Source organism: Corvus kubaryi, unplaced genomic scaffold (assembly GCF_017639235.1).
Source record: "Corvus kubaryi isolate FWS band 111438036 unplaced genomic scaffold, C.kubaryi_AGA036_p1.0 37264, whole genome shotgun sequence".
NCBI lineage: Eukaryota > Metazoa > Chordata > Aves > Passeriformes > Corvidae > Corvus > Corvus kubaryi.
In genome coordinates this window covers 1,288,779-1,311,211 of record NW_024581079.1, presented here as the reverse complement: position 1 = coordinate 1,311,211, position 22,433 = coordinate 1,288,779, and the positions used below count along the sequence as shown (strand labels likewise).

Below are 22,433 nucleotides of genomic sequence, written 5' to 3'. Positions count from 1 at the left end.
CTCTTTGATCAACTACTTAAAAAAAAAAAAACCCTCAGTTTCCATAAAGTGTTTTTATTAAAAAAAAAAAAAAATTAAACAAAACCCCCTAATTTATTTCCAAGTCTAGGTTAAAACCTTCCGGCTGCATTACATACTGTGCCGGCTGTGGGACAGGAGGCGGTGGGCTGCTCTGCCAGCTGGCAGTGGGACCAGGCTTCCTGCTGCTGTGGGGACAGGTCCTGTGGAAACAGAACTGTCCCATGGCAGGGCCACCTCCACCTCCACAGCCCATGTCAGCACTGATCTCGTGTCTGACAGAGCAGGGGTGCAAATACTCTCAGACCACAGCTCCAAGCCCTCCTGTCTGGGTTTCCCCTTGCCCTGCTCTTCCTGATAGTGGGGGCTGGCTTCTTCTCCTGCCCTGGGAAGGCAGGGCTGCTGTGCTTGCCAGGCAGCTGGAACAGGACCCAGCAGCCTTGGAGGAAAACAAGGCAAAGCTAGAGGTGGTGCAGGAGGGGAGCAGCACGCTGGCCAGCTGGTCGTGGCTTCACATTGTCCCTGCCACTTGCCTCTGCAGCTGTGCCTCCAGGCTGAGCACTATTACACTGCTCCCAGGGGGAAGGGGGTGGTGGCAGGAGTGCTGAAACTCCTGGGCTTGTCCTGCTCTGAGAGCATCTTCCAAGCTGCTGCTTGAGATGTGGCTGAGCAACAGAGCTCTGTGATGCTTGGCAGGAGGGGAGGGCCTCCCCACCAGAATAATCCCATCTGCTGGGGACGTGAGGCTCTATACCATAACTGCGATATATCTCTGGTATGTGTTAATTTATAATATACACCGTGTACGTTAATACACAAATCTATGTTTAACTAGTGTTGTCATACAAACTCACAAAAACTAGGAACGTTTCTAAGCTACACTTTTTCTTTCCTTGCCTGCCCTGCTGCAGTGCTGTGTGCTGGTCCTCTCCTCCACGTACCCTGCAGCACTGGTGCCACAGGGAAGGCACACTCTGGGTGCAGTGCAAGGGGATGGCATGTGGGGCTGGCTTCCCCACCAAGCCTCTGCTGTGCCCTGCACTGGTGTGGAGGCAGCTACAAGTGTGGTGGTACCGGAATGCCTCAGCTGACTGACTTCACCCTACAGATCACGTTTAAAATTCTTTTTAGGTGCTCTATTGGTTTCTGAGTTGGAAATTTGGTTAAAACCAGGGCTTGTTTACAAAGCAAAGAAAAAAAGCAGGCAGTAGAAGCTGCCTCAGTTTCCCCTGCTAGAGCAGAGGAAACAGGAATGCTCCTCCACTGCCCATGCTCGCCTCACCACTCGGAGCTGCTCACCATTTCTAACTCATCTACAGAGGCTGCTCCTCAGAGCATATTTTGGGGGGCCAGATTTCAGGTGATGGCTAAGGCTTTTTGGTCTGCATTAAACTGTTTTATTTGAGGGTTATAGGTAATTTAGAACCTTGGATTACGAAAACAGATTGGTGCAGATGCTGTTGGCAAGGAGCTGGGCTGATCCCTGAGTGAAGCGGGGAGCCCGTCGCTTGTGCAGGGTGGCTGGGGGTGCTGAGCAGAGCTGGCCCCGTCAAGGGGCACTGGTGCTCAGCTCCTCAGGGGCAGAGAGAGGGCCAGCAAAGGCAGTGCTGGGCCAGCGGGGGGGAAAGGGAGCACTACTCAGTGTGCTGATCCAGCTGCGTGTCCCTAATGGGCAGGAGGAGAGGGAGAGGTTGACACCAGGCAGGAAGGCTCCCCTGCTGTGTTCAACCCAGTGAGCAGATCTGATCTTCCTGGTGTTCGAAAAGCCCTTAAGATGTGGAAAGACGAAGCTTCTACTGCTTTAAACCCTGTGGAGGAGCAGGAGGAAAATGAGCTGGTGTACACAGTCTGTCAGATGTCCCGCAGCTGGCCTCTTCCCGCCCTGTGCACTAGTCTTGGGCTGAGAGAAGGGGACCTACTGTCTCCAGGACTCCAGCCTTTGCCTGGCCCTTTCTGTGCAGGAATCTCTTGTTCATGGAACTGCAGAGGCAGGGGGAAGCAGAGCATTGCCTCCTGCGTCTCCACCCCAGCCACAACCAGGAGCCCTCAGCCATAAGCCCTCACACCCTCTCAACACAGCAGTGTAAGCCAGGGTTGTACCCTGGCCTGCACCCATCTCCCCGACTCCCTGCATGGGAACTGCCCCTGCCTGCAGCTGAGCAAGGTGGAGCAGGTACTTACTTCTATGGCTTCTTCAGTGTGTGACTGTTGCTTGGCTTTCTGGAAGAGAAAGGAGGACAGCACCATCAGCCCCTTGGCCATTACTCACAGGCAAGCACACGGCACTGGGATCCAAGCCTTGGTCATATCTGTACCCCTCTACCAGTCCACCCCCCACCTCAGTGTCCCCGTGCATGTTGGGGAACACCAGCCAGGCACATCCTCCTGTCCAGGGTCACAGGAAGGCTGGCACACGCAGTGCGCTGCTGCTGGCTGTACCTGCTGCTTGTCCTCTCCGAACTGGTGCTCTCACAGCTCTCCTTGTAGCAGATATCCTGGTGTACCTTGTAGATTCTCCTGGACCTACACACACAGTGGAGACGTGAGTGTAGGGAACAAAAGGGAGAGATGTGCTTTGGTGAGCGTGAAGGGGAAGTCTGGGTGTTTCCCCTATTTCCTTCCAGGCTGCAGTAGCCAGCCTTGGCAGGAATGGGGCTCACAGCCTGCTGTGCCAGAGGATTGATCCCAGCCAGGCCTTTGTGCCTCCATCGCAGGGAGGCCAGGGGCAGAGCAGAAAGCCCCATGCCCTGGCGCTGCACCAGGGCTCCCCCAGCCCTCTGCTCGCAGATGGAGAGGCAGCCAGGAGCTGGATGGGATCTGCTGCTGTCTGGGGCTCACACACACCAAATCCAACCTTGCTGCCACGTCGGTGGGCAACACCAGTATGGAGCTGTCACTTCAGCAACACCCTGCCCTGACGCACAGCTGGGGGGTACCCACAGGGGCATGCCAGGCTGCTCAGCCTGCGCTGGGGAGGGGGAAGCTGCCAGCTGGGGTTGGAGACGGCCTTGTGCTTGCTCTCCCTTCCCCAAAGCCGAGCTGCAGGGAGACATCCCCGGCTCAGAGCACAGGGGGAAGGGGGAAGCATAACCTGCAGGCAGTACTCACAGATAGTGGCAGGTGCCTCCTTCCCACACTGGGAATGACCTGGTTTCCGAGTACAGCCGCGTGCACGAGTGTGGCACCTTCTTGCAGGCTGCTTGGGGAATAGGAGAGGGGAGCTATCACTGAGCCCATCCCTGGCCCTGCCTGCCTGTGCCTTGTGGCAAGGGTCTGATGAGGCCCCCCTGGCTTCTTGGCCGTGCTGGAGGGCTGGCCTCAACAAAGCTGACCCACCAGTAGAAGCAGAGCCTCCAGCTTCACAGGGCCTATGTAACTCTCTGGGTAAGGCAGGGGCCTGGCTTGCCAGGCAGAGGCAGAGAGCTCAGCCAGGAGCAGGGACCAGACCTACACTCATATCTCCTCAAATTAAGAGCAGAGCCCAGCCCCTCTCTCAGCTGCCGGCGTGACACAGATCTCTAGCAAAGCCTGGCATCGTGGGAGCCCCTGGGTGCTGGCAGGGTGTGCTGGGTGACCTACATCCTGGGGGACCTGTGACAGGGACAGCCACCAGCCTGGCACTGCAGGAGGCAGTCTGGCCCTCTGGAACAGCCTGGCACTCACCCAGCTGGCAGACCCGGCCCTTGAACCCTGGGCGGCAGGCACAGTGGTAGGACTCGTCATCTCTGGTACAGGTGCCTCCATTCCTGCAGGGATTCTTGGAGCAGTTCTGCCCCTCTCCTGCAAAACACGCTCGACCATCAGAGCCCGGGGCCACAGCACAGCCCTGCCAAGCCCCTGGCATTGCCAGGGTGCTCCCAGGAAGAGCAGGTGGGCAGGGGTGCCTGCCATGCCTCCAAGGAGGGCAGGCTGGTGCTGAGCACGTTGCCTGTGGGGCCAGGGCTGGGCTCCTGCTGCTGTGGGTCTCCCCTGGGACTTACTCTTGCTCTTTGCCTCACGCAGCTGCAGTGCCAGACTGTCCCAGCTGGACACCTCTGTGTTCTCCAGCTTCACTGGAGCCTCTGGCTCTGGACAATGAGAGGATTAAATGTCACCTTCCAGGCCAGAGCCAGACCCAAAGGCAGCCCCTCCAAGGGAATCCAGCCTGCCCAGGGCTTTGGGGCACTGGTCAGGCCTGAGGGAGGGCTTTAGCCCTTCCCAGTTGGCATCCCTAGAATTGGGGTGACACTCTCACTCCTCCTGGAAGGGTCTGGGACACAGAGTCCTGGGGAGGCAGGGGCAGAACCAGGATGTGCAGTGAGGCCAAGGACTGCCCTCAGGTGTGCCAGGTCCCTTCCCCACCCCATGGCGTGGGGTTCCCAGGTGGTCTAGGGTATCTTGGGCTGGCACTTGTACTCCCGGTCTTCTGAGGATGGAAAATGGGGGCTAGGTCTGGACTAGTGAAGGGTTTCTCACCCAGGCACCCTCCTCATGTATGAGGCTGTTCTTGACAGTGGGGGCTGAGGCTGCTGGGCAGGCAGGGACTACACTGGAGGGTTATGGAGCCACTGCTCAGGCTTCTGCTGCTGCTGGGAGGGAAGAAGGGCAGCAGTGCCACAGTCAGCATTGCCTCCCATCAGCAAGGGTCCTTCTCTGGGCTCCCCCAGACAGTCACTCCTCTCCTCGGGCAGGGGTCTAACAAGCAGAGCAGATGTTTGCCTGCCCAGGGCCAGGTGAGAGGGCTCCACCCTCCTCTGTGGCTCCCCCAGTCCTACAGCAGCCTGCCGGGCTGCCACCTCAACTTGCAGGGAGGTGCAGGAGATGGCACTGGATGACAGGAGCAGGACACAAGGGCAGAAGAGCACTTACGCGTCTTCACAGTGATGGCTTTTCCCAGCGCAGTGCCAAACCTGGCGCTGATCCGCCCTCTGCCATCCACCAGCTCCGTGAACCTGGGACAGGAGAACCATAAGGGTATGGGGCACTGCGGGTTCCCCAGGCCCTGTGTGCTGGGACTCATGGCAGCTGCATAAAGCATTCACTGGTGGCATCAGGCTCTGTGCAAGTCCCATGGGGGACCTGCTCACAGGGTAAGGGGCCTGCCCGGCTGAGAACCCCAGTGGATGGGCAAGAGGCTGCACCCCAGCAGGAGCACGGCTTGACCCTGCACACACCTGGACATGGAAACTGGGAAAAGGGGCTGGCTCAGCCTAGTGCTTGGGCCAAGTGCTAGTGGAAGAGCCAGGAGTGCTGAAGCAGTGCCTACCTGGGGGCTGGCGAGGGCTCCTCAGCTGTGTCGTGATCTGCTAGCAGGCGGAGCTCGGGCAGGAAAGCTGGGGGCAGCCTGTTCCGCAGAACCCGGGGGTGCCCAGCTTGGCTCCACCGCCTGTCTGGAGCCCCATCCCTTGGCACTGCAGACCAAAGGATGAGGCTTAGTGGGAGGCAGTGTGAGCCAGTAACCCACCTCCCAGCCAGTCCCATCATCATCCCCAGGCTGCCAGGTGACACGAGGACACTCTTCACACACCGGGCATGTAAGTGCCCATCACCAAGCTGGAGCTCTGCATCCGCCCTTCGCTGACCCTACAAACCCCACCTCCCCTTCCAGTGGACCTGCATCTTGTCCCCACAGCCTGCTGCAGACGCCCAGTGCTGGGGCAGCAAGGGCTCCTCACTCTGTTGGCCAACTGGTTTCCGCCCCCTGCCCTGCTTCCCTGTCATCCCATTGCCTCCCTTGTGCTGCAGCAATGCAGCAGAGCCCTGCGAGCACTCACAAGTGTTGACGTAGAGGTGGATGGGCTCGCTGTGCACCTGGCCCTGCTCCGTGTTCTGCACAGCTGTCAAGGATAGGTGGTACCGCTGCCCAGGCAGCAGATCCCGCACCGTGTAGGACACGAGTTTCCCGTTAGGCACGTAGCGGCTCTTGATGCTCTGAGCAGTGGTGACATTGATGATGTACCCGTCCATGGTGCCAAAGGGTGGCTGCTCCCACACCATGGACACAGAGGTGGCGGTGACGTGGGAGGCGGTGAGGTTTTGTGGGGGGAGAGGCCCTGTGGCAGGCAGGGGATGGGGAGGAAAGTGGTCAGAGCCGGTGTCCTTGAATGGCCACTGCCCTACTTGCTCACACCACCTTACAAGTGTGCCAGGGCCAGGGCCCCAGCTTGCCTGGCACTGCCCAGGCCAGCCCTGAGCCTGCTCCAGCCGTGAGATGTACTGCGAGGGGATGCTCAGTAATAGGTCCTTGCCAAGACAGACAAAGCCTCACTGCACCCTGGCACCCAGGTCAGCCCTCGCCTTCTGACGGCCAGATAGCAGGGGATGAATTGGGCCCATGCATGGGGCTGGGCTCATGCTGGTCTCAGAGACTGAACAACATTTGGCAGGGGAGGACATGCCAGTGTCTCTTTCCTGGCCTCCCCAGGCCTGCCTGCACACCTCCTACTTGGTGTGCTGGCCAGACAGTCTGGCAGCTCCCACACCGCTCCCTCCCCACAGCTTTCGTGCCAAGCCCCTGCACCTGCCAAGCTGGGATGGCAAAGGCAACCTCACTCACTTGTCCACACATGAAAAGGGGCTGTGGCCAGGCTCTCTGAGGGGTGGTCTTCCACTCCCAGGCCGCTCAGTGTCGTGACATGGATGATGTATCTCTCTCCTGGCTGCAGGTCCCTGTGGAGGGAAAAGATAGGGTGGGAAGGGGTAAGCGGGGCAACCTGAGGGAGCCAGTGCCCTGGCAGCCACCACCACCCCACTCACAGGAAGGTGTACTTGGCCACACTGCTGTTCAGCTCCACGGTGCGGCCTGCCAGGTCCCCCATCTGGCGGATGGAGACCCTCACCCTACTGACACTGGAATGCTGGAGTCGGTGGAGAGCCCACTGCACCGTGATGGCACTGGCAGTCACATTCGTGATCTCAAAGCCTTCCACCGGACGCGGTCCTGGCCGGAGCAAGCAGAGAGGACCGCGGTCATTGTGAGTCATGCCATTCCTTCCCCATGCGCCCCCAAGGGGGGTCCTGCAGGCATCTCTGGATCACCTTCCCCAGTGGAACAGCTCAGTGCCGCCTCTCCCACTGAACTCATGCTCTCCTGTCCTCTCAGCCTCCAGGCAGGCAGGAGGCACGTCCATCTGCTCACCCACAGGGCCTTGTGCACCCCCGAGGCTGTTCCCTCTGCTCCAGCCCCCCACCACAGCTCCAAAGGGGCTGTAGTGCCCAGGCCTGGCCCTAACCACAGAATCATCAAGGTTGGAAGAGACCTAGAAGATCATCCAGTCCAACCATCCTCCCAGCACTGTCACTATAACCCCTAAACCACACCACCCAGCACCAGATCCAGATGCCTCCTGAACACCTCCAGGGATGGTGACTCTACCACCTCCCTGGACATCCTATTCCAATGCTTGACCACCCGAAGAGTGAAAAAGTTTTTACTACTATCTAATGTGAATCTCCCCGGTCTTGGCTTTAGGCCATTTCCTCTTGTCCTCTCTCTGCAGGCATGACAGAAGAAACCAGCCTCCACCACACTACAGCCTCCTGTTGGGGAGTTTTGGAGAGCAATGAGGACCCTGAGCCTTCTCAAGGCTAAACAAACCCAGCTCCCTCAGCTGTTCCTCATAAGATATGTTTTCTAGACCCTTGACAAGCCTTGTTGCCCTTCTCTGGACATGCTCCAATGCCTCAATGTCCTTTTTAAAGTGAGGAGCCCAGAACTGAATGCAGTGCAGCCTCAACAATGCCGAGTGCAGAGGGATGATCACTTCTCTAGTCCTGCTGGCCACACTGCTCTTGATACAGGTCAAGATGCCATTGGCCTTCTTAGCCATTTGGGCATGCTGTTGGCTCATGTTCAGCCAGCTGTCAGACAGCATCCCCTAGGCTCTTTCTGTTGAAGAGCTCTTAAGCCACTCCTCCTCCAGCCTGGAGCTACAGGGGGGTTGCTGTGACCCAAGTGCAGGACCCAACACCTGGCCTTATTGAACATCATGCTCTTGTCCTTGGCCCTTTGATTGAGTGTGCCAAGGTCCCTCTGCAGAGCCTTTCTACCCTCAAACAGATCAACACTCCCATCCAACTTGGTATTGTCTACAAATTTACAGAGGATACACAAAATCCCTGGGTCCAGACCATCAGTAAATACATTTAACAGGACTGGCCCCAAACTGAGCCCTGGGGATCCCCACTAGTGACTGCTAAGTCCATGACACACTTCAGGTGGCCATACTGACCCCAGCATCCAGCCATGGCTTGAGGGGCCATGAGATGCTGTGCCCAGCACTGTGCTGCCATCTCCTCCCCTGGGCTTCACTTGGTCTCAGCCCACTGTGGGAGATGTGGCTCATGGGCTTTACCACCACCATTCTCCTCTCCTCAGAGGCCATCTTCTTTCCTATGTCCAATTCCCTCCATCCTGTTTGCATTTGATTTCCACACCTGCCTGCCCTAGAAAGTGGGATCACAGCTGCTCTGCCTGTCCATGCCCCAGAGGCATCACTGTGCCCCTTCCTCCACCCATGGAGCAGAGGTGCCTGACAGCCTCTGTCCTTGCTGGCATGTTCCCACACCAAGCCCAGCAGTATGGCAGGGTGACCGGCCCATGGGATTGCAGAAGCCCCGCTGCCTGCCTTGCATGGGGGCTCCTCATACTCTCCTGGGCACAGTGACAAGGAGCAGAACAGCGTGGCCCCAATGAACAGGATTCAGGAGCAGTCCCCGCTGCAATCTCCCTTACAGCCCCTGCACAGGGTGAGCCACAGGGTGTCAAGCCTTTTACTCACAGCAAAGAAAACAGCGATTCTCTGATTCTCAAGCACTTTCCAGAGGCCCCCAGCTGGATTTTAGGACCTGCACCAGCAAACCTGCCAGGTTTGACACCATGCTGGAGCTGGTGGCAGGCTGGAGGTGGCAGCACAAACCCTGGCACCTGCAGGGGCCGCGCATGCTCACGACCGTGATCCCCCTGGGGACGCTACTCACTAGTGCGCGTGGTGAGCATGACGGGCCTGCTGATATCATTCTTGTTGTTCACGTTGCGTTTGACTGAAAAGACAGAAATATTGTAGGCTCTGCCGGAGGTTAGTGCCCGCAATTGGTGGGCAGAACGACTTCGGTCCACAAAATCTGTCCTGCGGTAAGAGCCGTCGAGGGATACGTACGTCACGGCGTAGCCGTCAATGAGTTGCCTGGCAGCTGCGTCCTCAGGTGGGTGCCAAGAAATCAACACACCAGTGTCCTCCACCCTTTCCACCTTTAATGAGGTTGGTGGCAGCAATTCTTCAGGGTGTGTGCAAAAGCAAAGGGGAGAGGTAATGCCATGAATCTTTAGAGAACAGACCCCGTCAGCAAGCGGCAGAACAGCGGCGATAAGAGGACAAGGTCCTCGCTTGTCTCACTTGGCACACCTGGCAGGGGCTCTGTGGGTGTAAGCCACCCCTGGCTCAGTGGGCACAGGAGGAGCCAAGGCGCCAGGAGCATTCCCTGGTATCACTGGTGGCCAAGCACTTGCCACTGCGGGATGGGGCGAGGGCTCCTGGGGAGGCCAGTGCCAAGAGGCTTCCCTCAGACGCCTCTGCCTCCCCTCCTGAGGGCATCCGAGGGATTGCCATTGCTGCAGGGGAAATCAGTCCCCCGTGTCCTGGTGCCAAGCTCGGCACCTGCGGCAGCAACTCAGCATGCTAGCACCCACCCATGGCATTGGTGGGGCACGGGCTGCCACCCCCAAGGCGAGCCCCCAGCCCTGCCCGCCTCAAGGAGTGCCGCTGGTCCCGGATGGTGTTGAGCCCCTCGTGGGTGGTGGGCACTGCCAGGCAGGTGTCAAGCCCCACATCATGTCCTGGTGCCGCTGCTGAGGGCCTTTACCTTTTTCGCAGTTCTTGCCTGTGTAGCTGACTTTGCAGGTGCAGCTGTGGGTGCCATTGCTGGGCAGGCAGTAGCCTCTGCTCCCACAGGGGCTGGAGAAGCACGGGTCACTGGCTGTGGGAGAGGTGCCAGGTTTGGCAGTGTCAGCAGTGCCGCTGACCCCGGGGCCACCCTGCCCTGCCCTGCCTGCCTCACCTGTCTCACAGTGGTAGCCGAAGAAGCCCTCTGGACACACACAGAGGTAGGAGCCCCCGTAGCTCTCACACTCCCCTCCGTTTCGGCAAGGGTCTGACTCACAGGCATCCACTTCTGGAGGTGGGAGAAGGCCGGTGGTGAGCATGCCAACAGCCAGCTCCCATGAGCGAGTGACAGTGACAGACCCCCGAGGGGGCAGCAGGGCAGATGTGTAGCCCAGGGTTTGGCACAGCTGGGCTGGACACTGAGTCCCCCACCGTGCACCATGGTGCCCAAATCCCCTCGAAGGGGTGGACAACTTGGAAAGGGAGTCCATCACTGTTGGACACCTCATTCCTTGTTCCCTCCCCATCAGAGCAGTTTCAGCTCTGTCCCCAAAACTACAGGCAAGGAGGTGCAACAGTGAGCAGCCAGGTGATGGCTTGGGGTCAAGGTATCCAAGACAGTGACCAGCCACCTGGCATGGTGCCAGCCCTGGCAGTGTCCTGGCGCCCACAGTCCAGCTTCCCACTGACCCAGGAAGAGAGAGCCCCTACCTGTCTCGCACTGGGTCCCCAGGAAGCCCTCGGGACAGTAGCAAGCAAAGGACCCAGGGAGGTCCTGGCAGGTCCCGCTGTTCTTGCAGGGCTCCGACTGGCACTCGTCAACATCTGGGGTCCGGCGGGAAGAAAGGCGCCAGCTCAGCACAGAGACAGCTGGTGGCTAGGGACAGGGGCTTGGACACGCAGCGCTTCTCCCACAGGGCACGGACCCTCTCCCATGTCACTTGCTTCCCCAAGCCCAGTGGCAAGGAACATCCCTGCTCCTGGATGCCCACTGCCTCATGCCTGCCCCTGAAGCACGTGACATGGGGACATTCCTTCAGGGACACCTGGGGACAACTGGCAGTGCAGGGCTGTGCCAAGCGATCCATCCCTTAGGGTGCCTGTGTCATGTCCCCTCATCTAACTTCTAACAGCCCACCTTCTCCTACCACTGTCCTCTGCCAGATCCCAGGGAACTGGACTGGAGCCACCTGCCAGAGTCCCACCACCTCCCACACTGCCCATTGTCCCCAGCCAGGAGCAGTGTCTCCTTGCTGGAAAATCCTACAGCTGGCTGGGAGTCCTAGAAGAGAAGCCCTTGCCTCAGGCTGATCCAAGCACACACAACTCCTGGTAACCTAGCTCCTGGCCATGGAGTTCACAACCCACTGGGCTTTTCCAAAGGCTGGAGTGTGAGGAAGGGATTGTGACAGTCCTGGAGCATGCCTGGCATGGTCTCTTACCCAACTCGCAGTGGTAGCCGGTGTAACCTGGCTCACACAAGCACAGGAACGCAGAGACACGATCCTTGCACTGGCCACCGTTCAGGCAGGGCTGGGACTGGCACTCGTCGATCTCTAAAGGCATTTGAGCAAGGGAGAGACGAAGTGAGACACATGAGCACGGGACAGGGATCCCAGGGGGGAAGGCAGCAGACAACTGGAGTACATATCCCAGGGTCACCAAACCATGCTCGTGACTACAGCCCACCGGGATGGTGTCTCAGGGCTTGTCCACTCCCCAGCCCTCCTCACCATCACATTCGGGGGGGTCGCTCCAGACACCTGGCACACGGCAGACACGGGGATGGTTGTGCTGGCTGAGGATGTAGCCCAGCTCACACTGGTATTCAGCCAGTGAGCCCACCTTGGTGGAGTTGAAAGAAGCCTGGGCATGCTTCACCTCACTGGGGATGCCACAGTCGACCTCTGGGGAGAGACAGGGAATGAATGGGACCCACAGAGGCGCCCAAGTCCCCAGCTGGAAGAAGAAGCACAAGGCCCTTACCAAACTGGCAATGCTTCCCCACATAGCCCACGGAGCAGGTGCAAGCATAGCCCCCGCTGAGGTCCTCGCAGGTAGCCCCATTCTCGCAGGGGCTAAGAAAGCAAGGGGAGGGCACTGGAAGAAGAGCAGAGCAAAGAATGAAACCAGAGCCAGCCCCCTTTCCCCTTCCAGCAGGGCACAAGAAGAGTTGCAGGGAAAGGGGCTCAAAGCAAGCATCGAGCTCTTGACAGCCAGGCCCATCATCCCCCAGGTAAGCCCTCCTCAAACCTACCGATCTCGCAGTGCCGGCCGGTGTAGCCTGGGGGACAGTCACACTTGTACTTGCCGATGTAGTGGAAACAGGTGCCTCCATTCTGGCAGGGCCCCGATGCACAAGGGTCTGGCTTACCTGGGGGCACAAGGCGGGCGTGAGCCTGGTGGGGCAGCTGCCACCTGTCCTCCCTGTGGGGGCGGGGGCTGTACCGATCTCGCAGTGCTTGCCGGTGAAGCGGTAGGGGCAGGTGCAGTGGTACTCGCCATCCGCCTCCCTGCAGGTGCCCCCGTTGCGGCAGGGCCCCGTGCTGCAGAGCCGAGGCTTGGCTGCAGAGAGAGCGCCCAGAGCGGGGTCACCCAGAGCTGCTGCCTCCCACCAGCACCCCACCAAACCCCTCACTGCAGGAAGGCTGACTGCATCCTGGGCACAGCAACACCACAAAAATTACACTGAAGATGTGTGCTGGGGCCTTGGGGGCCCACAGGTGCGTGATGCTGGGAGGAAGCTGGCTACTCCCAAGGGCAGAAGCTGCGGCATGTAAAGAAAAAACACCGACACTGATGGTGTTGTACGGGAAACAACTGGATCAGCTGCTGCAGGGTGGGTGTCATGAAGGGAGTCATGCAATCCCTCACTTTACCCTGTAGGATGGGATGGGAAAACCTGCACCAACTTCCAGCTCTGCGAGTAACTGTTCATCTCCCCAAAAGGTCCAAGCCCTTCTCCCAACCTCTGCCAGGTGCTGGGGCCACAGGTGCTGGGGAGCACTGTGGAGGTACCTTTCTCGCAGTGCATGCCAAGGAAGTCTTGAGGACACTCGCAGATGTACGAGTCATCATGAACCTTGCAGGACCCCCCATTCAAGCAGGGCTCTGAGTCGCAGGGGGATGGCATCGCTGCAGAACCAAACACAGGGCATCACCGAGGACATATGGCCAGGGGCACAAGGGCAGCTTCCCTGCTGGTGAGGGTGCCCCCCTGCTCATCCCCACCCTAGAGCTGTTCCCACATCCCCGTGGAGTCTTACTGTGGTTGGTGCCATAGTTGGTGTGGCAGACACAGAGGTAGCTCCCACCATACTCCATGCAGTACCCACCGTCCGGGCACTGCGTGTTCATGTTGCACGGTGTCGTGGTGACTTCTGCAAACACACGGCCAGTGCCGGGTCCCTCAGCCAGCGGCAGGAGGACACCCACATGGAAACAGCAGTCTCCTAACTTCGCAGGGTCCAATGAGACAGGACAGACCCTCTGGCACAGACAGTGCAAATGGCAATGCCCAGCCTGGATGCTCAGTGAGCTTCAGCAAGGGAGCGCACAAAGGCTGCTACTCCCTCCCCACCCATGGGAGCTGGGCTGAGGCAGAGGCTGGGATAGGCACAGCTCAAAGGAGGAGTGATGGAGATGGAAGCATTGCCATCTCGCCAGGTGACAATATTTCCAGGCTCAAATTCAGTGTGTGCCCCTGGCATTGTGCTAGCCTCAGGCACTGGCAGTGTCTCCTTGCTGGCCCACAGACTGCCTGACTCAAGCACCCCAGAGGGAATGAACACAGTAGGCAAGAAGCTTTCACCTACCAAATTCACAGAGGAGACCAAAAAAGCCAGGAAGGCACTGGCAGACAGTGACGTTCCCCTCCAGACAACTGCCCCCATTACGACACTCACAGCCCTCAGAGAGCTCTGCAAGAGAGGAAACAGGAGCTTCTCAGGACCTTTCCTGCTTGTGGGCTGGGACAGACAAGCAGCCTTGCCAGATGCCACTCACAGGGGAAGCTCAGGTGGGCAGCAGCCCTGAGGCCCTCAGACACACAGACACAGCCTCCTTCAGCAGGATAGACCCTCTGTTCAATCCCAGAGCCCTGAACAGGCTCTCTGGGGCTGCTGCTTCTCCCTGTCATGAGCATGAACGCTCCCCTTGAGGTGCTGCACCCCACTAGCGAGTCCCCTGGGTTGGTACTCACGGTCTCGACAGTCCTGTCCAGTGTAGCCCTCCTGGCACTCACAGACATAGCCCCGCTCCGTCTCCAGACAGCTGCCTGCATTCTGGCATGGGTGGGAAAGGCAAGCACCAGGCATGCGGGGCCCTCCTGTGGAGAATGGGGAGCCTGAGCGGGAGGGGTCAGTCTGGGGCTGGAACATCCTCTGTCCTGGGGATCCTGCTGGAGGTCCCAGCACGGTCAAGCAGCCCCATAGGAAGGTTTTCCCTCCTGGCAGCACCATGGCCCCTCCACACATGCTGCCCACCAGTTTCAGCAGTGTCTATGACTGACACAGCCCCTTTCCAGCCATTTGCCCAATCCTGCCCAGTGCCCCTGACTGCAGTTCCCATGCCAGGCTGGTCAAGGCACAACCTCACGCACCATACTGGCAGTTGTTGCCGTAATAACCCGGGGAGCAGGTGCAGATATAGCGGCCAGGGCGGATGTAATTGCACGTCTGCCGGTTCTGGCAACTCCGATCCTCGCAGGAAGATGAATCTGGTAAGGGGAAAGCAAGGAAGTGAGCATGAGGAAAACCTGGGCCTGGGAGAGAGGCCACGATGGCCAGCAGAACATGGGGGACACAGTCCCTGGCGTGGGTCATCCTAGGGCACAGGCACCTGTCTCGCAGCGCTGTCCCACAAAGGGCTCCAGGCACACACAGGTGTAGTTATCGACCAGGTCAATGCAGTGCCCGCCATTCAGGCACGGGCTGGACTCACATTCGTTCACCTCTGCAAGGGGAGGCCAGGAAAGGTGGTCAGGTCATGTGTGGGCACAGCCAGCTCACCTGGTGCCTCCCAGCCTGGATGATGCTCAGGAGGGTGAAGGCGACAGACAGAAAAAATAGGTTCCACTGGCAATTCCAAGCATTTCCCTCCCAAAACTACATGCAGGAATGAAGCTGATGGGGAAGGAAGCTTGCCAAGGTATGAAATGTCACCATCTCCACCCCACACCTGTTTCTGTCACCCACCTGTTTGGCAGTCCACCCCCGTGTACCCCGACTGGCACAAGCATGACGCTGTCCTGTTCTCCACCTGGCAACTCCCACCATTCTGGCACACCCTGCTCTCACATGGTGATTCTGCTGCAGAAGAATATCAAAAAAAAGAGGGGCAGGGGTGTCAGCCTAGGTGCAGGACCAGCACATGGCACCCTCTACACGTGGTGATACCAGGCCTAGGCAGAGCACAGATGGGAGCCACCCATGCACCTTCTGTAAGGAGACAGTGGCCATGTCCCCAGTCATGACTGTGCCCAAAACCTGTCCTTAAGCAGCTCAGCTCTTTCATCCCCCTGCGCCTCCTGGATGTCAGTGTGCTGTGCTGGGCATTTCTCCCTCCCTTCCTTCCTCCCCCACGAGTCAACTCCCTTCTCGCCTTTTCCACTGGCGCGGCAGCTTGCTGGGAGCCAAATGCTTTGGCGGCACTTCCACTGGCAGGCGGAGGCCAGAAGCGGGGGAAACCTGTAACCATGGCCCCTGCCAGGGACTGGGAGGGTCTCCCCTGGCTTTGAAGAGCTTGGGACCAGAGCATCACCTGCAAAAGCAGGGCCTGCAAGGCTTGTTTGAGCACTGGCTGCCAGCTTTTCTGGCTAAGGGAGTGGTGGTGGAAGAGTGCTGGCAGCAATGCTGAGCAAAGCCCTCAGAGGAGTCAGCAGCAGGAAAGGCTCATGGCCAGAGAAAAGCTTCTTTTGCCTGAAGCAAGCTGAAATCCAAGTTGGCTGTCACAAACTGCTAGAGCCCAGCAGCTACCGCAGGAGCCCTGGTCTGGAGAGCCCTCCCAAGAGCAGAAGTGCCCCCCAAGCCTGGGGTCTCTGCTTTTCAAGTGCTGTACTGCTCACCGCTTTCACAGTTGTTGCCTCTGAAGCCTGGCGGACACCTGCAGGTGAAGCTGCCGGCACCGTTGAGGCAGGTGGCTCCGTTCTGACACGGGTGGGAGAGGCACTCATCCACATCTGAAACAGAGCCCCGGGTGGGGACAGGAGCTCAGGGCAGGGACAGACAGACTGCCAGCACGCAGAAGTGACACTGGGAGCGAGACCTGCTCCCTGCAGCAAAGCGCTCACCAACATGGCACCTCTTCCCGGTAAAACCAGCCAGGCAGGAACAGGTGTAGGAGGGGTTCCCTGTGATGCAGTCCTCGATACACTTCCCCCCATTCAGGCAGGGCCGCAGCGTCAGGCAGACAGAGGCTGTGGGAACAGGCAGTGGCCCCTGTCAGCCCCCACCCTGGCAGGGCTCACCTGCCACCTTCCAGCCACACCAGTGCTAGGGTCTTTCCCTGCACCCGCCCGGCTCCCTGGGGTGCTTGGGGAGCCCACGGGGCTGCCTGCCTGATGGTGGGGCAGGGTCTGCTCCTCGCAGGCTCCCCTGGGACAGGGGGCAGTTTTACTCCTCCCGTGCAAGGGGGAGAGGCTGCACAGGTCTGCAGCCTGGCTGCAGGGAGAAGGTCTGCTCCACTGGCTGGGGGGACATGGACATGCCCTCACTTATCATTCAGGGCAGAGGGAAAGGAGACAGGAGAGCCCATGTACAGAAAATCCACCGATAACGCAAGACACACAGATCACGAGTGGGAAAACATGGCCAGGGGGAAGTGGGGATGAGGAACAGCTCTGTGGGGGATGTGCCAGGACCCCTGGAGTAGGGAGCATGGACCAAGCCCTGGCAACCTAGCCCCACATGGCAGGCTGGCACTCAGCAGCTCTCCACATGGCTCAGCCCAATGTGGTGGGACTGACGGACATATGCACCCCTCAAGGGTGCTGGTCCCTTATGCCCTGCTTGGCAGTGGGCTGACAGGGTCCCAACTGTGCACATCACCTCCTCCCCAGCCTCCCTCATCACTTCCCGCAGGCTCCTTTAAACTAAGAACTCTTCCTCCCCTTCCCATTTGCTCTCCCAGCCCATTCCCAGCCCCAGGGCAACCACGGGTGCCATCCCCAACCACAGCCGGTGCTGAAGACAGTCCCCGCATAGCTGCCTCCCCTCCCTCCCCAAAGCCCTTCCAGATATCTCTTCCACCCCGCGGAGGTGGGGGTTGAGGCAGGGAAAGATGGGGCTGGAGAACAGTGTGGGGTTGGGTTGGGAGTTAAGTAAACCTAACTGCTGTCCTCTTACTTGTATTGCTGCAGCCCCCCACTTGCACCTGGGCATCATCGATTCTGAACACCCAGCGCCCGGGGATACCCACATTTGTCGTCATCTCCACGTCAGCGATGTCATCAGTGCGGGATCCGGGAATGTTGAAGTAGCGCTTTCCATCACCAGCGTTAAAACCTGCCTGGAAGGACAAAGGCAGAGAGTACAGAGACGTCACCAGTGCATGGGGGAAGGCAGCTGGAGCATCTAGACTCATCTCTCCTGTCACGTGGCACCACTGGTGGCACCGCTCAGACCAACTTTCCCCTTCCACATGCCACAGGCCAGCGCTTGGCCCTGTCCACATGACAGGACAACAGGGTGAAGTGGATGCTTGGCCTGCTCAGTCCCTTCCTGAGAATTCAAATCCCATTCACTTCCTCTCCACCTGCAGCATCCTGCCTGCTGCAGGCTGGCAAGCAGGGAGCCAAGCATGGATCAACTGTCAGTAAATTCACACATCTGAGTGGGTACTGGGGTTTTTGTGGGTGTGGGTGTTGGCTTTTCTTCCCTTTAACACAACAACACACACAGGGATGAAATAAAACTACAAGCAAAAGCTGTGCTAGCTGTGGCAGCTGCTCTTAAAGGCTGAGGTTAGGAAGGAAAAGGGACTATGAAGCAGCAGCCAAGGCAAAGACCTGTGGTTTCAGGATAACAAAGCCCCCTGTATGGTCTCAGCTTTGGGAGCCAGAGCGCACACAGATATTTAAGAACTCTGAAGAAGAAAAAAAAAAAAAACAAGCAGGGGGAAGTTTTCCACCTCCAAGAAACCCAAACAGGAGCAATGATCTGACAAGGGGGATGTACTACCCAGGCACCCCAGGGGCCACATTCACCACTTACCTGTGCTGCGATGCCACCAAGCCCAGCAAAGTCCCCCCCACTGCTGGCGTGCATACCCGTGGTCCAGGTGATGGACTCATAGTTAAAGATGGTGAAGGAAAGCTTGCCATCCGTGATGAGGACAATCTGGAAAGTGTTCACCTGTAGCAGGGGAGGGGAGGAAAGCAGTGAGGGATGATGAACCAGTCATAAAATGAAGTGACAGAAACTACATTAGCAAAGGGGTGTTTCCTTGAACCCCAGTCCTCCTCCGAGACCAAGGGCATTAGAGTTTAATTATTTTTAATCTTAACTTGTTGTGATCCTGAGCTAGAACAGCTCGCTTCTCATCCCAGAGGAATGGGAAAAATGGGGGAAAATATGGATATTGAGCATCTGGAAGGCAAAAGGTGCCTCACTTTTGCCCAAGAAGGCTGATGATGTAAAGCCTCCACATGGCACAAAAAGGAGGGTTTGGTATTGCCAGCCCACTACTGCTCTGTCACAGCGAGGTATCGTGATGGAGCTGTCGTGGTCAACTTAGCCCTGCTGACAGCTCCGTGCCACAGGTGGCAGGTCTGGCACCACACTGAAGGCACACAGGTGGGGTGGCTGCTTTGCCTCAGCTACTCACTGGTGAAAATGAGCTGCCCCCAAAGAAGGTGACTCGGTACCAGGTTGCAATGAAGACCCACTGTGCAGAAAACCCTGGGAACTCAGGGAAATACTGGGCAATGTCCCTGCTTGCTCTCTCCAGGATGGGCTGCTCGGTGCTCTCCCGGTAATATATATCGCCCGCCCGCCGATTATCCACATCTGCCCAGAAAGCAGCAACCACACGCCGGTCCTTGGAGATGGGGAAGGCCACTGGCGTGAACTGGGAGACCTCCTTCAGGAATGAGATGATCCCATTGTTGTTTACCTGCAGAGAGGAAGGGAAAGAAACGGGTGGCCACAGTTGACTCCTGCTGCCAGCAGGAATCCATGTTTTAGAGGCGCTTTCCATTTCATCTTTCTCTCCCCCTCTCCTTTCCACAAATATTGGAGCGCTTCCCCTTCCTGTCCTTAGAAGCAGAGACGTGCCTCAGCACCCACAACACCCACAGCCCCCTGCCCCAGCCGCCTGCTCACTGGAGCGCGGCTGCGGGCAACTGCCCGAACAAACCCAGCCCTGTTCTCCGGGCCAGGGGAAGGGGAACAGCTGCAAAAACTGCAGGAGCCCTGCGCATAAAACAAACAGTGCCCGGTGTGTGGGGCCAGCTCACGGCACTGCTCTTGGCAGGGGTGAGGGCCTGAGCTCGCTCCCTAGTCTCATGGCTTACAGGCAGCCCATGGGGCTGGACCCTCCTGGCAGGGGGCTGTGGGCACTGGCCCATGTGGGCACTGGCCCAGGGTGGGAGGAGCCTTGCTGGGCAGCAATCCATCCACAGGCATGCACAGCACTCCGAGTGAGCCAACGGGCTCTTGATCCTCAGATGACCAAGTGCCACCACCCCATGCAAAGCCCCGGTGCTTCAGCAGGCTGTTCTCATTAAAGGGGGGGGACACCAGACCCCCAGGGTGAGATACTTCAAGCTGTTCCTCAGCACTAACTAATTGGGGCAATTAGGGTTCTGGGATGCCTGGCTCATGGACGCATGGCAGAGGCAGCCACAGCCCAGGGAAGGAAACTGGAAATAGTGGATATTGCTGCCTGGCATGCTGCCTCCCGACTTGGGAAAGCAGTGGGAATGAGGAAGGTGAAGAAACCCCCTGCCTGCCTGAACAGGCTGGATGAGGCAGGGATCAAACGGAAATGTTCTCATCCTGAGCTCCCAGATTTCCAGGAGAACACCCTGCCAGCAGTCTGCCACACTGCCACAGCTGGCAGTCCAGTCAGCTCCAAGCCACTCTGTTCCCCAGCCCACAGGCAACAGTGGGACAGCCAGGAACACACAGCCTCCAGCCAAGCTCTCCAGTGTGCAATGTCTCCCTCTGGCAAGCCCCTGGGCTGCAGGATGGAAAAGGGGGCCTGGTGCAGGCAAGAGGCTCTCAACCAGAGAGAGCAGCTCTGGCACGCAGGCAGGCCGTGGTGTCACACTCGTGTGCCAAAAAGGAGCTGGGAGCCAGCATCCCCAGGAGCCATGTGGAAGCCAGAATGCCTTCACCCCAGCTGCGAGTACAGCCAGACATGGGGGCTGAGCTGTGATGGCCTTGTGCAGTCCCTGGGGGAGGTCCCCAGTCCCTGAGGAGGGTTCATAGCCCCTCCATTTGAGCACAGGGCAGTCCCTACTGTGACTAAGGGAAAGAGGATTCTGTTTTCCCAAAGCCTCCGTAACCCCACTGTGTCCGCAGAGGAACATTCTTCCCTTGATTAAAGCAAGATGGGAGAGAAGCAGAGCCAAGAAGGGCTTTTTTTGTTGTTGCTGGTTTTTGTGAAGGAGGAGGGGGGTGGTTGGAGGCAGCCCTTGAGAATAGAGGTTTCCAGGTGAACCCAGCCCTGTGCCAGTCCCCCTGGACAGCAGCTCCCTGGGGAAGAGGGCCCCTGCCACATGGACTTCTGTGCTGGGGGCAGGCAAACTGCAGAGCTGTGGGGTCTCAGCTCAGGGAAGGGGGATGTACTGTCCTCTGATCCCTGCAGCCTCCCCAAGACCTAGAGCTACACTGTGGATCCTCTATGGGACAATTACCTGGCTTCTCCCAGCCTCCTCTATCCTTCCACGGTGGCTCAAGCCCCAAGTCCAGATCCCCCCCACCCAACGGCAGGGCTGGAGCTTTGATCAGGGGAAAAACACGACCAGGTAGGACCAAGGACCCTCTGCACTGAGCCAAGGCAGTGGAATGGTACATGAGCCCAGCTCCGGGGTGGCATGCTCAGCCCTCTCCTCCGCCAGCTGGGTCTGGGTCATCACTACGTCCAGAGCAAACCAGGGAGAAGGGATCAGGAAGCTGAAGGATTCACTGTGCCAGGTGGAAACCGGCACGGGGGACCCAAATCTCACTCCTGGATGCAAGACAGCACCACCCAAAAGACTCCATGGACAACCAGGCGCTCGGGGGTGCCCCTTTGGCCACAGCTACCGGGGACATGATGGCCAGGCATGACCCGATTTCTCCGGCCACAGTCCCCTCCCAGCGGCTTAGGGGTTGCAAGGGAGTGTGTTACCAGTAGTCCCAGCAGCCCAGTGGGTGCAGGAAAAGGCAAGTGAATCGGATGTGCTGAGTGGGCAGCCTAAAGTGCAGCTGTCTCTATCCTGCATCACACTCAGAGCCCCACCAACACCCCGCTCCCTGCAGCAAGGGCCACCAGCCAGAGGCCACCATGCTAGGGCTGCAGCACCAACGCTGAGCTCTTGCCCACCAGATTTATCCAACTGCCTGCTGCTGGGATCCCCCAGCATGTCACCAGGCCAGTCCCACAAGGTGTGGGTATGCAGCTACTGCAGGCTCCAGCCAGGGCTAAGTCCAGGCTCCCCACCGTGGGTGAGCACTTCGCCCAGCATTCCCAAGGCAGTGGGGTCAGGATCCTCGCTGGTGACCCCCACACCGAGCCACGGGTCCAACATGCTTCCCAGGCCTGGGGCCCACTGCACCATCCTCAGCACACTGCTATTCCTCTGACGTTTCCAGTTAAGTGGGGACCACCTGACGGCCCCCAAGGAAACTCAGATTCATCCAAGCAGGACAGGAAAGTGGCAATAAGAGGAAGGGAAGAAGAGGAAAGAAACAGAAAACAGGGAATAAGAGGGAGGGAAAAAGAGGAAATAAGAGGGAGCGAATAGGAGCAAATAAGCACAAATAAGCGGAAATTACTCACGTAGAGGCCGGTGTGCCCCGCACCAAAGAAGGGGAAGGGGATGGAGAGGGGCCGGAGCTCGGAGCCACCGTCGTCCTGCTTCCGCGTGGCGGCGTCGCCCTGGGCCGGCCCGAAGGGGTAGAAGTCCCCCAGCGGCACCTCGCCACCGGCCCACAGCCACTCGCCCAGTGCCACCAGCACGGCCCAGCCTGCCAGGACCCGCATGGCCGCCGGCAACGCCGCTCGCCTCTCACGGGGGCACCAGCCACGGAAGCATGGCGGGGGCGGGGCGGGGCAGGGCAGGGCGAGGCGGGGCGGGGCGGGGCGAGGCGGGGCAGGGCAGGGCAGGACGCCCGCTGAGGGGCACGGGGCTGCTGCCCGGAGCCGAGCGCTGGGGCCGAACGCCCGGAGCGAAGCAGAGGCCCCTCAGCTCCGCCGCCGCCGCGCGCCCGCACCCTGCCGGCCGCGCCCCCGCCGCTCATTTGCATATTCCGGGTGTGGCCAGCCAATGGGAGCGCGGCGCGCCGGGGGCGGGGCGCGCGGGAGGAGCGCGAGCGGTGGGGGGTCCCCCGCGCGCACGGAGCCCCCCCC

General features: G+C 59.0%; 1 protein-coding gene across 10 annotated transcripts; it reads right to left on the bottom strand.

Annotated features, from left to right (window-relative positions):
- Window positions 1-38: 38 nt before the first annotated feature.
- Window positions 39-22,160, bottom strand: SNED1 (sushi, nidogen and EGF like domains 1). Of its 10 annotated transcripts, none has more exons than XM_042024577.1 (33): window positions 21,864-22,159; window positions 18,702-18,989; window positions 18,089-18,229; window positions 17,222-17,384; window positions 16,168-16,293; window positions 15,943-16,056; window positions 15,074-15,187; window positions 14,718-14,831; window positions 14,479-14,595; window positions 14,080-14,205; window positions 13,694-13,798; window positions 13,145-13,258; window positions 12,897-13,013; window positions 12,327-12,443; window positions 12,136-12,252; window positions 11,865-11,978; window positions 11,612-11,785; window positions 11,321-11,434; window positions 10,590-10,703; window positions 10,054-10,167; window positions 9,859-9,972; window positions 8,977-9,273; window positions 6,754-6,937; window positions 6,554-6,666; window positions 5,772-6,050; window positions 5,264-5,408; window positions 4,867-4,949; window positions 3,999-4,085; window positions 3,682-3,798; window positions 3,127-3,214; window positions 2,458-2,541; window positions 2,200-2,238; window positions 39-1,826 (listed from the first exon to the last, which is right to left on the bottom strand). In XM_042024577.1, the coding sequence occupies exons 1-32, from the start codon at window positions 22,065-22,067 to the stop codon at window positions 2,202-2,204; spliced, it is 4,335 nt and encodes a 1,444-aa protein (XP_041880511.1). In that variant the 5' UTR covers window positions 22,068-22,159; the 3' UTR covers window positions 39-1,826; window positions 2,200-2,201. The 10 variants fall into 10 exon arrangements, with proteins under 10 accessions (XP_041880511.1, XP_041880519.1, XP_041880512.1 ...); XM_042024585.1 differs by having other exon boundaries at window positions 3,127-3,217; window positions 8,977-9,039; XM_042024578.1 differs by having other exon boundaries at window positions 3,127-3,217; window positions 15,074-15,184.
- Between the last annotated feature and the right edge of the window lie 273 nt (window positions 22,161-22,433).